General features: G+C 41.4%; 1 protein-coding gene across 2 annotated transcripts; it reads right to left on the bottom strand.

Moving 5' to 3' along the window:
- Positions 1–193: 193 nt before the first annotated feature.
- Positions 194–13845, bottom strand: TAF6 (TATA-box binding protein associated factor 6). Of its 2 annotated transcripts, XM_072399400.1 has the most exons (14): positions 13653–13844; positions 10627–10713; positions 10103–10256; positions 9841–9897; positions 9358–9462; positions 9131–9273; positions 7898–7975; positions 7222–7323; positions 6663–6845; positions 5925–5999; positions 5715–5840; positions 4069–4242; positions 3602–3805; positions 194–576 (listed from the first exon to the last, which is right to left on the bottom strand). In XM_072399400.1, the coding sequence occupies exons 1-14, from the start codon at positions 13800–13802 to the stop codon at positions 352–354; spliced, it is 1863 nt and encodes a 620-aa protein (XP_072255501.1). In that variant the 5' UTR covers positions 13803–13844; the 3' UTR covers positions 194–351. The 2 variants fall into 2 exon arrangements, with proteins under 2 accessions (XP_072255501.1, XP_072255502.1); XM_072399401.1 differs by lacking the exon at positions 3602–3805 and having other exon boundaries at positions 13653–13845.
- Positions 13846–15840: the final 1995 nt, after the last annotated feature.

Below are 15840 nucleotides of genomic sequence, written 5' to 3'. Positions count from 1 at the left end.
TGCAGTCAATCAAAGATCTTGGAACAAAGAGGTTTATATAAGAGATTACAAAATTACAAAATAAGGGATTGCAAAAATCACGAGTTGTTCAGTATAGCTAACTTTGAGATGGTGCCTATGTTATTTATTTTGGCATTCAGTATTTTACCCTGGAGTTGTCCTATAAAAAAAAAAAAAGTAAAATAAACGGCAATGATTTTAAGCTATTTTATTAAGAAAAGGTTAATATTCCTTGTACACAAAATAAATTGTAACACAAAAACAACACAACAGTAACATCCATGCGTGCAGATAAACAACCGACCATGCATTCACCCAAACAAACACACACACACATCAGGAGGGTTCCTGTCACAAGCCGGGGGTCTCTGTTGTGGGGGGTGGGGAGGGTTGTGGGGTCTTGCTTTCTCCGGTTGTTGGAAGAGACACTACTATGTATTTCTGCATTCCGCTGCTGCCACCAGTGGCTGAGCCCCCTACACCACCGCTCTGACCGCCAGACACAAGTTTCACAATAGGCTGGACCCCTGGAGGGCAAGGTGTTGAGGGTGAAGGACCGCTTGAAGATGTCAAAACCTGAAAAGGGGGACACAGTGAGATTAGAAGTGTTTGGATACAAAGAGAATGCTGTTAAAAATACATGGAAGGAACATACAAAAACACACAAAAGATGAAAAAAATGTTATAAGTATTGGGAAAGTTGCAGAAGAGGAATCAGCAGGAGAATAGGATGGGAGGATATCAGGAAATTAGCAGGTACATTCTTGATTAGAGACGTGCACCAATAATAAAGACTAACTTAGTAAGCCAGGGAGAGGAGTGATTAGGAAAGGAAGAGGGAAAGCAGTGTGAGCAGAGCAGGATGGAAGAAGATGAACAACAAAAGAAAGGTAGGGATTGAATGTGAATTTGCAAAGATGAAAGAGGAAAGGAAGCTCAGTGTGAGCAGGAGGAAGGAAAGAGTAAATATAATTTAAGGAAGAAGAAAGAAGGGAAGATGAAAAAAAAACACAAAAGAAGGTGCACAGTGTAAGAAATTGGAGAGGTTGCACAACATCAGGGAAGGTAGAAAAAGCACAGAGTCAGGGTAAAGAAATAAATTGTATGCTGCACCCATAAACAAGATGAACTTCCCCACTTAATCTAAGGGATGGGGGTTCTGCACAAACTAGAGGAGCGGGCTCTGGTGAAACATGAAATTTGTGTTTCCAGGAAAAGTTGCAGTTACTCAGGTTGAATAAAGACATATGTCGATCAAGTTCAACCACTAGGGAAATAAACATACATATCCCAGATAGAAACCCTACAGACATAGTTGATCCAGAGGAAGGCAAAAAAACCCTTCCTGATTCCATGAGGCAATCGGATGTTCCCTGGATCAACAGTCTCTGTTATCTTTACTATAAAACTTTAATACCCAGTTATATTCCGTGCTTCTAGAAAAGCATAACCCTTTTTAAAAGTTGATTTTTTTTAAAGACTTATTATTCATAGCTGGAAGGAGGTTTAACTTAAAGTGGACCTACCACAGGGAGATTGTTTAAGCTGCCATTGCTGAACTCATTCTAAAGAATTGCCTGGATGTAAAGCCATTCTTCTAGTTTCAGTAATTTCAATCACACACCTGACAAGCATGCAAATAACTGTAAAAGGTTCTGTGATAATTAGCCGAACCCTCGATAGCTGCATTCTGGGTCAGGGTCAATGCAAAGCAAAGGATCAGGACATCAGAGGAGCAAGATGTACAATTTAGAATCAGGTCAGAAATGATTTGCAGCTTATAAAACTCTTGCAGCAGAGGTTGACTTTAAAGCTGAACCCACAAAAAAAAAAAAAAGACCCTTAGAAAGCGAAGTTACCAATATTGCAAAAGATTAAGTGCTTGTTTTTCCTTGGATGCCTTTACCCTATTCTGCAATGTATTAGTTTGCCTGGTCTCCTGAAGGTGTCTGAGGTCACCACATACAATACAAGACCAACCATACCACATTGTAAGGACCCTGAGGGCTTGTCCCCAATCTCAGTTGTTAGAAGGCAGAACCCTAGCTCAGGGGTTATGCAAAAGAAGCTCAATTTTACCCAGAGTTCGGCTTAAGGTCCGATTCAAAAAACTCAGTAAAGGTGCATATTTCCTTTACACACACTTGTGCATTGTTCTCCCCAGATTTTTTTTTTTCAGCTGGGTTAAGGGGAAATTAGCCAAGAGGTCAAAAAGAGGCAACACACAACAAATTTACTACCATAGGTGTCCAGTAACCCCTATATTTGTGTCAGCTTTCCACTGCCCCCTTGTACTTTGTTTGAATTTTCTAGTCCCTGGCCCTTAGTTCTTCCCATTGTCCATCATTTTTGTGCCCCAACTGTCTATTGCCCCTGTATTGTGACCTCACTTCCTGTGTCCCATATTTTGTAATGAATGTAATCACTCATAGCAGTGTAATGGTGTACTCAATGCACTGTAATAAGTTGGGCTTAGTTCACATTAGCAGTACAAAAAAAAATGGCATTTACTGTTCCTGTGTATAATTGAAACCATCTAGAAAACAAAAAAGGTGTACAGTTAAAAAACAAAGCATTGTGGTGACAAGCATTTTCAATTTAGATCTATATAGATCGCAGGGGTTGTAAAACACTCTTGAATGTTACATGTAGAGTCCAAAAAAATGTGCAGTAATGCTGCCACCTTATGCCACCGAAAGCAAGAGAGACCAAAGCATTTGTTTCAATGTTACCCAGTTTTCAACAGTTTAACCCACTTGCAAAAACCGCTAATGAGAACTGTACCTTAGGCTGTTCTCACACTGGCAGTGAGGTTGCGGAGTGGGTACCGCTTCCTAACGCCAGTGAACTGCTGCTTTAGGGGAGAAGGAGTGAATAAATAGAGGCGGGCAGTGAGTGGTTAAGAACTGGTCCCAGTGCACCATCACAGTTCTACGTGGTGTTTCCAGTGCAAGCATAGAGAGGGTGTCAAGGTAATAGCGCACACGGTAGGTCTGAGCCTGTCCTTTTACACCAAACTTACACCCTGGTACAGCAGGGTTATGCAGGACAACAAATACTTAATGATCTGCACTGTAGCAAAGTTTCAGTAAGTTTTAACTCGTCAGTTCTGCCACCACTTACTGACAGTTCTCACAGCAGGTAGGCTGGACCGAGTGGCTCTCTCTGATGACAGCTAGGAAGGTGAACATTGTTAGGTGATCCACCCAGCAAATTCTGCTCATGGAGAATACTGTATGTGCTCTATGCTTTACATCAAATGTTTTTAATGAGGAAAGGACTCTAAGGGTCTTTCATGCAACAAATCTAAAAATCTTTGCATGCAATACTTCAAGTGCTCGAGGTCTGCTATCTCCCCTCCAGTTAAAGCCTACACAGCGCAATAATGCTGAAATACTGGCTGTGTCTTGGTAAGGAGAAACCACACAAAGAACACACTGAAAAAGGGTGCCAAAAGACATAAGCAGAGTACTAGTAGAACATTGAGACAGGGCTCAGCATAAGAGGACAGGATTATCAAAAACAGGCAGAGATCTAGAAGAGAAAGATGACGCGTTAGTGATGACACAGAACAGGCACAAAGGACACAATGAGCAGTTACCTGGGTCCCGCTGCTCCCGGCTGAAGACACCACAATGAACTTGGTGGGAGGTGGTGAAGGCTGAGTAGGGGTGGCAGGCCGGGCACTCACTAAGGTCTGTACGGGCAAAGTCAAGGACCCAGGCACCTTAATTATCCCTGGTGGGCGAGGAGATGGAGTGATGGAGCCAGAAGCCGGCTGAGAGAGGGTGAGCGTGGGGCGAGGCTGAGAAAGAGAAGTTACAGAGAAAAGGGATGATGGGAGAGAGAGAGAGAGAGAGAGAGAGAGAGAGAGGCAGAGGGAAAGAGAGAGAGAGGCAGAGGGAAAGAGAGAGACGGGATTGGAAGAGACATAAAAAGAAAACAAAAAAACAAGTCATTAGATGCAAGGCACTGTCATGGTTTCCACACAGCAGCCCGGGTCACATGACTACCGAGCAGAAGATTAAACATTTGATAACTTAAAACAACTGTACATAAAGGGGTTACCTGTGTGACTGTCAGTGTGGTTCGGTTCACCTGTGGACCCTGTAAAGCGCTCTGGGCTCTAGCCTTCATCACATGAGAACATACAGTGGCTCCTAGGAAGCCATAATCTGTACGGTATGCATCTGGGACATCCGGAGGGGATCGCAATTTCACCAGGACTGGAGCGGTGTGTTTCTGAGGGAGAAGGAAAAACAAAAACAGTGCAACAATGATATCTCAGTGATTACATTGTGTTGGCTTATGTAAAGTCAGAAACAAAGGTCTAATCGTCAGCACTGCCTGTAGTCTTCCTTGATAGAAGCAAATCTTTGCATCTTTTTGTCACCTAAAGCTAGCAGGGCCTTAGAATTTTTTACAGCAGACGTACGGCTATGATATAGCATTTTTGTTTAAGGTCCTGGCTGCATTTTGCACAGGTATTTAACATAGATTATAGAATTTTAACTATAGTTCTCCTCTATAGCAGACTTTACAGACCAACACTTACTAAACAAATGCCCCTCCCCTCATTCTCCAATAATTGCCATGTATAAAAATCTTTCAGCAAATATGGTAAAATACATTCATAAACTTAAGTCATGCGACTGATTTAAGCATCTTTTTCCCCTCTATCTGGTCTTTACAACCCAGGAAATGGCAAGGAACAAAATCCTCAGGCAAAACAGGAACTACTTGTTCCATGACACATTTGCAAGAAATCAACATCTTTTACCAAGCCTTCGGTATATGCATGCTGCAAGAGGATAGGTTCCAATTGCTGAATGTGAGCATTATTGGGGAAAATGCCAAGGAGACTGACTCTGCATCTTGTGGTGCCCCCTTCCATGTATCATGCAAATACATCATCCATGTAGTCTGCAGAACTACATGGGGGTATTAAAAACACAGCTAGAAGGGGTAGGAAGCTGCATTACAGGTGAAGGAAGTGTTTGATTTACCAATGAAGATTGCATACTAGAAAGAGCTGTCAGACTTTCAAAAGATAAAAGGATGCTAGGTATGTGGTATACCTAGATAGGTATTTCAGCTTTACCATTTTAGTACTAACTAAAACTTACTTTTATTCCACAGAAAAAGAGACACCATTAAAAATTCCTACATTATGCAGCTGCTAAACTACGTAATTTGGGTAATCTTTATTAGCTGTAAAACTGGATGAGGGTTACGAGGAAGGAAGCGCATCACACGTTTAACAAAAAACTGTTTTATTCTAAAAGAAAGAGATTGTAATTACAATCATCAGCCTTGTGACTTTGCCATCTGCTGGTTGTTACTTAACACTACAGAGCAAATGTATCTTATTTGGAGTGTTCCTAAGTAGATTGTTGGACATTTAGTTCATGCCTGATCAAAACACTAGTGAGACTTCCGCTTGTTTTAATGTCTTCAATTACTCGCATGATCAGCTGAACTATGTTTGTCAGCCTGTTACCCTCTGCTATTGTCAGTTATTGTTCTACTGTTCTGTTGGTCTATAACCTGGGCTTTGGGTTTGATTCATCTAGGCCCGATAAGCCCAGGGACTCTCTGTTACTGTCTGCTTTGACCATCTCTCTGGTGAGTTACACAGCCCTGGTGGTTTACTGTCCAGAGATGTGCTTAGAATAAATTTGTATAAAAATGTGTACTGGAAAGCTTGTTATTACCAGTAGAAGGCTTTGAACGTGGTCAGCCCCAATCTTGTCAATGTTGGATATAACTGGACCCTCCAGAACAGTACGCAGGCGCTCTCCTTCCACCGACAAACGTGGGACGATTAGGGTTTTGATCACCTTAAAAATAAAAGAAAATCAGCTATAATGTAAGATGATGAAGTCGCTAGCCGCTCCTACTGTATATAACCTGATGTAACTCACATCGGGTCCCAGTTCTGCAAGGCCGGCGATGGATCCGTATCGAGTTGTCCAGGGGGTGCGTTCATCAACCAAACTCTGTGATAAAAAGACCACAAAAAAAAAAAAAAAATGATGAGGAATACAGGCATGCACTAAAGAGCATTCAGGGAAATGTACAATGATAGGTGCAATCTGACCTCAATTTATTTACAGACATTGAAAACATAATTCTCAACAGCAAACCTAACAGCATAAATTGCTTTTGTGACTTTCATCAACAACAAGGTCACTGTGAATATCTCAAAAGACTGCAGTTATTTTTATTCTGTTTCTGGTTTTATAAATTCTCCCCAGTGAATAGATGTTCAAGGATAATGGTACTTTAAAGTAAAGTGCTCATAGGCATTGCACCCTGCCTCCATGTACTCGAATAGACACGGAGCCCCCTTTCTGAGATGTGCTCAGAACTGTTTGAAGGCAATCATCTCATAAAACACTCAAGCAGCGTGCTGCTTCATTTTCTCCTACGAAAAGCAGAAAAGCCTCCTTATGTGCTATGGATTGAAGGTCCCTAACAGAAATTGTATTCTTTTTACAGGTTGGGGGGGGGGGTTCTGAATGGATTAGAACTGGTGGGAGGGTTCAGGGAGGGTTAACATTTGCCTAGAGATGGTCTCTAAAGTTCGAGTGCTGTGAGACTTAAAAGGTTCACTGAGCATAACAAAACACATAGATCTGATGTATTATTCTTCTTTGTACCTTAGTGAAGGTTTTAGTTATCCTGGACTGAATGTTGTTGGTTGTGGTGCTGAAGTTCTTGCAGATCTGAGCAATCAGACGAGCAGCAAAGTCTCTTAATGCCCAGTGATTGTCCACATCCGGCCGCAGACAAAGCTGTCTGCTGACAATACACGTCATCACGGCTGGTATGAGTTCATGTAGCTAGAAGAGACAAGATCAAAATAGTAGGAGTCACATTTACATACTGCATTTCGAATCAAATACATAATGATAACGTACAATATTGGGTATACAGCGTTGACCAGAATTACAGAGAAAAGATTTAAAATATGTGAGATGACTGCAAACCAGCACATAATAAACAACGTAATAAAAACATAAACATCATAATATATATATGGCTGGAGAGATCACCAGAAAGAGGAAAGTATTCCTAATTCCCATATATATGTATTGAGTTGTGTGGTATATGGCTAGAAGGATCACCAGCTTGCTTGTGTGTGGACTGGACCCCATTGAGTTCAGAGGCAGAAAAATAAACCCTTAGCCCTTGATTTTCTGGTGTCTTCACACTTACATATTTCTCCAGGTAGAGTGTGGGATTGTCCATCAGAGCTTTAACCATTCGCATCAGGTAAATAAGCAGTGCCAGGTTATTCTGTACAACATTTACTCTCACCTAAAAAAAAAAAATAATGAGAGAAAAAGTTAATTTATGTATTGTCATGAAGCTTCAGAAGTGAAAGATTGGTAACATCAGGGGCCATGATGACTTATTATAAAGGTTGGAGTCTTATAATAAAGATGAACTCCAGGTAAATGAGAAAACAACTCCTGCACTCCCACAATGAATAAGTTTAAATCTAGCTTTTCAGTTACCATTCAAAAAATATTGTTAGGTCATCCTATCCCTTGCTCCACATTCCCACCTTGACAGCCAGCCATTTCTCTCCCCTTTGGTTTGTGGGTGGTCCCTCTGCAATGCAGGAATGCTGGTCCTGCATTGTACTTGAAAACAGGAAGGAGGAACGAGGGACAGGGTAAATAAAAAGGGAGTCCCTGCCTAAATGCCACTCCGCAGCAGAAAGTATGTACCACAGCGTGCTATCAGTTACCATATCCAGCCCCTAGAGCCAGATTCACAGGTACAGGTATGGGGGTATGAAGCCCCTCAGTTACAGTTTTTTTATGATGCAGCCGGACTGCTGAAAGAAAATAAGATAAGAATATGTGTAATTGACAATAACACTCACCCCTTCTGATATGAAAGTGCTGAATCGAGGGAGCATCTGATACAGGCCAGGGTCAGTAGCAATGCTCTGCAGTGCTTCCTGGAAGAAGAAACATAGAATACATGTGTTACATATAAACCTATTCCAAAGACCATTAAAATACAAGTTTGTGCATTTTCTCATCTCTATAATCAATCAACAGTTTTGCAGCAAGGCTCATAAATTGCTGCTAATACCTCTAATCTACTGTGACTTTTATTTACTCACCAGCTTCCTATCAACCCAAGCAAACAAAAATTCAGATTATGTGTTACCTTTTATTTTTACAATTCATCCCTCACCTTTTTGTGTGTTCTCATGCAAATATTCCACAAAAGACCTTACTGGTAACTCCAACGTAGGTATTCCTTGTTCAATGCATAAGGGGCCAGCTTATCTGGAATTCTCCTCCTGGTCCTATTAATGCCGACTCTGCCTTTATCAAATTTAGGTTTAATTTTACTCCTTAACAAACTAAAGTCTTAGGCTCGTACACACATCAGATGATTCTTGTCCGATAATCGATATCAGACGAGAATCTGGCATGCATACAGCACTTGTCATTCAGACAACCGTCCTGTCAAAATGAAAGGAGAGAGAAAGCGCAGTGGGGTCGTTCTCCCACTCCCCTCTTTATAGAGCAGAATGGCGCTGTATGTATGGCACACATCATGCAGTTTTTCTTTTTTTGTTGGAAAGGATCATGAAAAATCCTTTCCCAATGACATCTATTGCACGTGTGTACCTAGCCCTAAAGCTAAGCGCCAAAAATCTGCATACGCTGATTGCAGACTTTAGGAGAAGTGGTTAGGTTGTGTGGTGCCCAGCTAGCTGCAAAACATCTCAGAGGAATACCAGGTAGGTATAAGTCATAAAGGGGAAGGAAAGGACATATAAATTATATCTGTACTAAAAGTATAGTTATTCTTTAAAGTAGTCAGTCATTACATACATTTTTAACATTTCCTATCTGACTATTTCTCTACCACTGCCATTTGTCACTACATAACCAACCTCAACCACCTACAGCCCTTGTCACCTGACCTATTTTGTGATGTTCTCTTCCTTTCAGATAGTTTGCTAGTACAAGCAGAGCCCAAATATACTATTTGTAAACTGTTTACCTACTGTACAGTGCTGTGAAATAGGTTGGAGCTTGATGATTTTGAAGAACTGTTATTTATGAACCACTGTATTTATGAAGTGTCTACATACCGCTCTCTTGGCTTCACAGGAACCAACACACGCCTCTGTAATCTCCTTGTAATACAACTGTTGTTCCACAGACAACTCGTGTATGCTGCGCGGCTTTAGCTTCAGAGGGGCTCCTTCTAGAATTGGATTCTTTTTTTCTTTTGCTGGGTCACAGAACAAAGGACAGGTAAGTGACCAGCTGAACACAAGATTTCATACATTTATGGACACACTGTTGTTACCTTTACCTTCTACAGCATTTGTGCCTTGTCCCTTCAGACCTGGCTCTGCCTGTCCTGGCTTGGCAGCCTTCAAGGGCTCCGTGGCTTCAATCTTCTGCTGCTCCTTCGGGACTGCAGGGAGAAAAAAAAAAGAGATGAGTGAATCAATTTGTAATACAAAAAAAAGAGGTAAAATGTGAAAAGCAGCAAGTCATGGATAAAAGAAGTAAATGCATAGGAGAAGAAACGAAAAAAAAAAAATAATAAAACGGAGATAAAGAAGAGAGAAACGAAAAGGAAAAAGAAAGGCGAAATTAAGAGGAAAAGTGATGGGAGATAAAAGGAGGAGAATATAAATAAAAGGATGAAGAATGGAGAAGGAATAAAGTAGAAAAAAGGAATAAAAGAGAGAAGGAAGGACAAAGATAGATGTATGAGAAGCCCACAAGGGGATGAGAATGCTACAATTGAGGAAGAGAATAAACAAATTACAACAAGCGGTAATATTACCTGGTGGTGGATTCTCTGGAATGGCAGGCTGAACTCCTTCAATACTCAACCAGTGAGCTGAAAAATACACAAATCAATAATAATCGAGGAAAAGTATAATGAGTGATGATGTCTTACATCCTAAAATGAATGTGATTTCACTCCAGGTGAGGAGCCTGAACTGTGAAAGTTTAATGGTAGGTTGGCGTTCAGCTTTAGGAATTGCTGGGAACCCTGACCATAGGAGTTTAAAGTACAAAATTAGCATCTGATCATTGCTTACCTTTCAAGGAGACATCGAGAGGCACTCGAGGGAGTGGGGTGCTGATTATATCACACAGGTCAACCTCCTTCTCCTCGTAGAAGTGAAGTTCCCGTCCTCCTCCGCTGGCGTAGCGGAATGGAAGGAACTCTTTAGCATGGAAACCATAAATAGGCTGCAAGAGAGGACAACATTACTGGTGTAACTAATATATACTCAGTGGTAATTTCTATATTCATTAATTTTTTATTAATAAGAAACAGAAAATTGGAAGTTTGACAAAGTTTTTTATTTTGCTTTTGGTCAGAAAAAAAATGGGACCTATCAATGGTATATTTGTCATCATTCACATTTATTCCTGTTGTGTGCACTGCTGCGACTAGAGACAAAAAGTAGAGAAAATTCTCCCCAATAGAAGCACAGATAACTTTAAAAATCTCTAAGTCTGTGAATAGACAGACTGATCTTTGCTGACATATGCCAAGATGTCACCTGAGGTTGCTGTACTGTGTATGCAGTGATTTCATATTGTGTGATTCGGTTACCTCCACATTCTTCAGTTTGAGAGCAGAGTCAATGTCATTGGGGGTGAGTTTCTGCCTCTTGCCAACATGCATGAACTTCATAGCATCCTACACAGGAAGAAAATAGAAATGGAAGTTTAATACGTAAAGAATAATAAAGATGAATGTTGGGTGAACAGTGAAGTGGTTAGGTAACACTTAGTGATTTGTAAGGTTTCCTCAGGTTTACAGATTCCTTTCCTCAGCCTGTGGCTGAACAGTAAAGGGAAAGCAGCAGATGGGAATGGGCTTATTTGTCAGCCATTTTGCTCTCCCTATCTATTAGAATGGCCATTGATAACACATGGCACAACTGCCTGGCTATGAGTGCTGCATTCACCAGTCTGAGCTCTACTTTACACAGGAATGCAAGGGTCTGATACCAAATCCAGGTGCTTGTATTTATATTAATAGACCTAATGATGTATTCATTCATACTTAGGTTCAGACCAGTTTCAGATCAAGCAATCCCTCATGGCTTCCTGCTGCTGGCACCTTGCTCAGTAACTCACTGTATCACAGTAGAACTTGCACATTTGATAGCTAGTGCCAGTGAGCAGTATTCATACCATTCACTGCAGCCCCTATTCATTCTCTATGGAAATGCCAACAGGAGAAACTACATATAGCATCACCCAAGACCAGGGGTGTCAAACTCAAATACACAGAGTGCCAAAATTAAAAACTTAGACAAAGTGGCGGGCCAACCTTGATGAATCAACTCAGATGCATAAAGATTGCATAAAAATGTGTGGAACTAAAGTCTTTATTTAACACAATCTCTTCCTCTTCATTGAAATAGCGCCGCTACTAAAATTCCCGGCATAACTTGCATTTATAAAACATGTGGGACCACGCATAGGCAGAGAGCCTGCTGGTCTATAGAAGCGAAAGATGCTGGGAATTGTGCAGCAGGAGGTCATATTTCAGATTCTTTTGGGTTGCAAAAAAATAAATAAATAAATAAACAAAAAGGACGTTGGGGGCCAGAGTTTGACACCCCTGCCCAAGAGACAGCATTTCTCTGGCATGAGAAGCAGTAAATGCACCGCAATCTAGTGACCGGGGTGAATATAGCCTTACCGTACAAACGTGTAACTACTGAGAAGATACTCACAGCCACCAATCACATATCTGACTTATATATTAGGGCAAACTACATGTTTGCCAACAGGCTATTTCACCTCAAGAACAAAACTGTAATATGCATGGTCATTAAAGCCCATGTAAAGTAAAGTAAAAAATAACAGACTGTTGATCCAGGGAACATCCGATTGCCTCATGGGATCAAAAAGGATTTTTTTTCCCCTGTTGGAGCAAATAAAACCCAGATTTATTTTTGCCTTCCTCTGCATCAACTATGTAGACATTGGGTTTTATACCAGAGCAAGGTTCATTTCCCTAGTGGTTGACCTTGATGGACTTATGTCTTTTTTCAGCCAAACTGACTATGTAACTATATACTTCAGGCTTCCAATCGTTATAAGTGCTGGATGCATTTGTTATCCTGTCCTCGGGTAACAACACTCACTACATTGTAACCCTGGAGGAGTGTTGTCAGCCTTGAAAAGGAAATGTAAAGGACCTATAGAACATCTAGCTACACGTCTTTATAACACAGAATGGAGATACTCTGTAAGTCTTAGAAATTGGTGGCAAAGCTAAATGATGGGCAGCACAGGTAAATGGTGACTTTCAAGCTATCTAGCAGAATTTCTGGCATTCCTTTATATTTATATCTGCCTCATTGCTTAGCTTTAATTTTCTTGGGGCGGTGACTCTTGAGCTACGAAATCACCCTGAGAACTAACCTGTCAGCTGCCTGAACTAACTCACTATTCCACAGGTTGTTTGTTCATACTGGCACTAAATTACAATCTGCATTTTCCCTAATTGATTGAAGCATACCCGTACAGGAATATGAGGAGCTAAGAGAATCCAAGAGCTAAGAGACAGCACATGTAACTAGGGTGCCGACATGACAGGAACTATCAGACCTCAGGTCATTACTCACAATTGACTCACTCAATTATTAAAGCTCTCCAGCTGGGTGATCCACCAAACCTGGAATGGATCTGGTCCAGGATTGAAAACATTTGCTAACAAATAGCAATTGACTTTTAAGAAATTAATTCCAGGTTTGCTGGATGACCCAGCTTTACTAATAAAAGTGTCTCCTCTCCAGCCTTGGAAAGGTTTATTTAACCAGGGCCATTAGGTCAACCTTTCCCTGAGGTAATATCTAAGCTTCCATTTCTCACCAGATTATAAAAAAAAGCAAAGTCTGCCTAGTTGGTGTTCTGATCTTCTGTCTTTATTACCTTGTGGTTCTGAAGGAGTGAGCTGCTCAGGTCTTAATTACTGCACAATGTATCACAAAGTTATCTGCATGCTTGGTTCTTTAGTATGAATTTAGCAATGTCAGCTTAAATAAGTATTCAGTGATACTTCTGCTTAAAGCAGAAATAAAATCCCACAAAATATTAAGGAACAGGCAGGTGGTTGTTGGGAAACACACAGGTTATGTCTCTTCTGCAATAACACGTCTTACCTGCCCGATTGTACCAGTAAAATGTGAAAAAGCTGAGCTACATATGTGCAGTGTCAGCTTTGGTTGCAAGAAAACCCAGCAATCCTGGTTTCTCTTATTTGTCAGTGATTAACAAACACCTGCACAGGTGTTATCCTGGCACAGCCATTTAAGGTGGCTGAAGACCATCCCTAGGAACAAGAAGAAAGGAAGATGGCGGTGTCCTGCTATGAAATACGGATAGCTGACACAAGCAGCTTTTTTAGTTCAGCTTTAAAGTGCTAAAGTCAGACTTAAAGCCCGCTTAAGGTAGATAAAAAAACCCTGCAGAATATTCATATTGTAAGGCTGCAAAGTGCAGATAACACGAGACTGATTCTTTTCAAAGTTCATGAACACCAGGATATAAAGTGGCCAGAGTTCTAATACTATGTGACTGTTCCCATCCATTCTCTGTTTAATAGAAGCAGCCTCTGACCTGGGTCACTTCCTTTATCCGGAAGCTGACTTCTTGTGCGAGCAGCTGGCAGGTCTCCTCCGATATCTGTGAAACTCCCATAGACTCTGCAATCACTTTCATGGACTCGCTGGGGAGGAGAGCGTTCCCGATCTTCTTCCCCTCCGCCATGACAAAGGGGCGTGCTTGGAGAGCCTGCAAGGAAAAGCAAAGTGTATAAACATAGAGGTACAAATGTATTCTTCATCAAATCGATCAACTTACTAAAATAATAAGAACATTCATAAATATGAATGGCTGTAAACAGATCATTTGTTGTTGAGTTTTTTTTTTCAGTGCCGCTTTTCATTGGGTAACAGCAGATTCCAGCAATTACATTTTCCAGAGGAATGAATGGAACAATGCACCTGAACTCAGAATTTTTTTTTTGTGTGTTTTTGTTCCAATTTAAGATAAGTATATGCAGCCTTTAAAATAGAATTACATGAATTCATTAGTTACTGTTACTTTTTGCTTCTAGATTTTCCTCCTCGTTCTTCTAAAAAAAGGAACAGACTCTATGCACCTGTCCTGTTTCTTGTGTGTACACTGCCAATCATTCTCCTTTGGCTAACAATACAAAAGGGATGGGGCAGCTTTTTGCAATGACTGACAGTAAGCTATGTCCTCTGCCCTGCAGAAGAAAATGGTAAGATTTTGGTTGCTTTCAGAGATCCATATTTTTCTGGGGTGATCCTCAGATGATGTGAGAAAAGATCCGGTAGGCTACTTTAAAGCAGAATTAACGTTCCACTTTCAAAAATGCTTAATCAGGCAGTTCATTATTCCAGAAAGGCAATTCCCCTCTGCACCAGCCCAATACCAACCCTATCCCTTCAGGTATCTATCAAAAAAAAAACTCTGAGCTGTGCATGTATGATTACCAGGATATCCGACAATCCTAGCTTACCCTGCACTTGCTGGGAATGAATGAACTCCCACCCTGGCCTGCCACAAGAAGGACGAAGATGGCACTGTCCTGTGACATAACAAGGACAGGTGAATTTAGCGGTTTAGTTCCCCTTAAGTGGGCATGAAGAACATTAAATGGGTGTTTAGTAATATTATTCATTGCCCCCCCTTACTCCTGTAAGAAATATAAAAGGAAGTCCCTATCTGAGCTGTACTTTGCTTTATATCTATATCAGCTGTTATCAAACTTTTTAACATGGGTAAACCCTTGACATAACTTTCAGGTCTTTAGAGAACCCCGGCTATATTTACTATATCCCCAGATCACAGTACATTAGTGTGGTGAGGGGTGGGAAGAATGGCTCTTACTTTACTAGTTATTAGGAAGAATGTCACCCTTACAGATAGCCAAAAGAACATTGGTGTCACGTAAACTGACCTGAGAGGCGCAAACTGCTCAAAGAACCCCCAGCAACCTCTGGAGGAAGCCTGCTTGAGAAGCTCTGCTCTATATACTCGCCACAGACTGCAGTGCCCCTGACTTTTAGCTAAAGGGTGCTGCAGTATATACCCCTTGAGATCTACTTCCTGCTTCCAGGGCCAATAGAAAACTAATAGTAGCTGGGTCAACTTTTGATCCAAAGCATTGTGAGCATAGGATTGGAGATGCTGCTACGAAAATGCCAGTATTATCCCCGGGATTTCTTAGGCTGGGTGGCAGCCCTTGTATTGTGACCAAACTTTTCTGTAATTACATAAAAACAGCTGGGTCGCTACTGAAAAGTGCCGGGTGGTGCACCCAGCTAGCAGAGTCTGGAGAGAACACTGAAATGCCATTTACATTTCTTATCTCTAGCTGGGAAGTAATACATATCTGTACATGATAGGTGAAGGGTTTTTATTAGACGAGAGAAGAGGTAGAAGCCCTGCAAGCCTTTTATTACTATATGGGTCCCCAATGCATTATCTTATATGTTTCCTGTCCATTCAATCTGTAGACACTGCCACCAATCTCAGGGGATGCTTGGACTATACTGGATGGATGATGAAGAAATGGAGATGTTGTGCAGGACGACCCCGCAGGAAGGGGGCGCGCAGGACGACCCCGCAGGAAGGGGGCGCGCAGGACGACCCCGCAGGAAGGGGGCGCGCAGGATCACCATTACTATGGTAGACATAGTGACCCCGCAGAAAGGCGGCACGCAGGGCGACCCCACAGGAAGGCTGCTGCACCCTTCCACCTATTATCTGACCCCTG

This window comes from Pyxicephalus adspersus, chromosome 2 (genome assembly GCF_032062135.1).
Source record: "Pyxicephalus adspersus chromosome 2, UCB_Pads_2.0, whole genome shotgun sequence".
Taxonomy (NCBI): domain Eukaryota; kingdom Metazoa; phylum Chordata; class Amphibia; order Anura; family Pyxicephalidae; genus Pyxicephalus; species Pyxicephalus adspersus.
This window is presented reverse-complemented; position numbering and strand designations above follow the sequence as displayed.

Coding starts and splice junctions, on each gene's coding strand:
- TAF6 (XM_072399400.1), bottom strand. CDS start 13,802: ATGGCGGAGGGGAAGAAGATCGGGAACGCTCTCCTCCCCAGCGAGTCC. Junction 10,257..10,626: donor TCAAACTGAAGAATGTGGAG/GTAACCGAATCA, acceptor CCTCTCTTGCAG/CCTATTTATGGTTTCCATGC. Junction 4,243..5,714: donor ACGTTCAAAGCCTTCTACTG/GTAATAACAAGC, acceptor CTTCTCCCTCAG/AAACACACCGCTCCAGTCCT.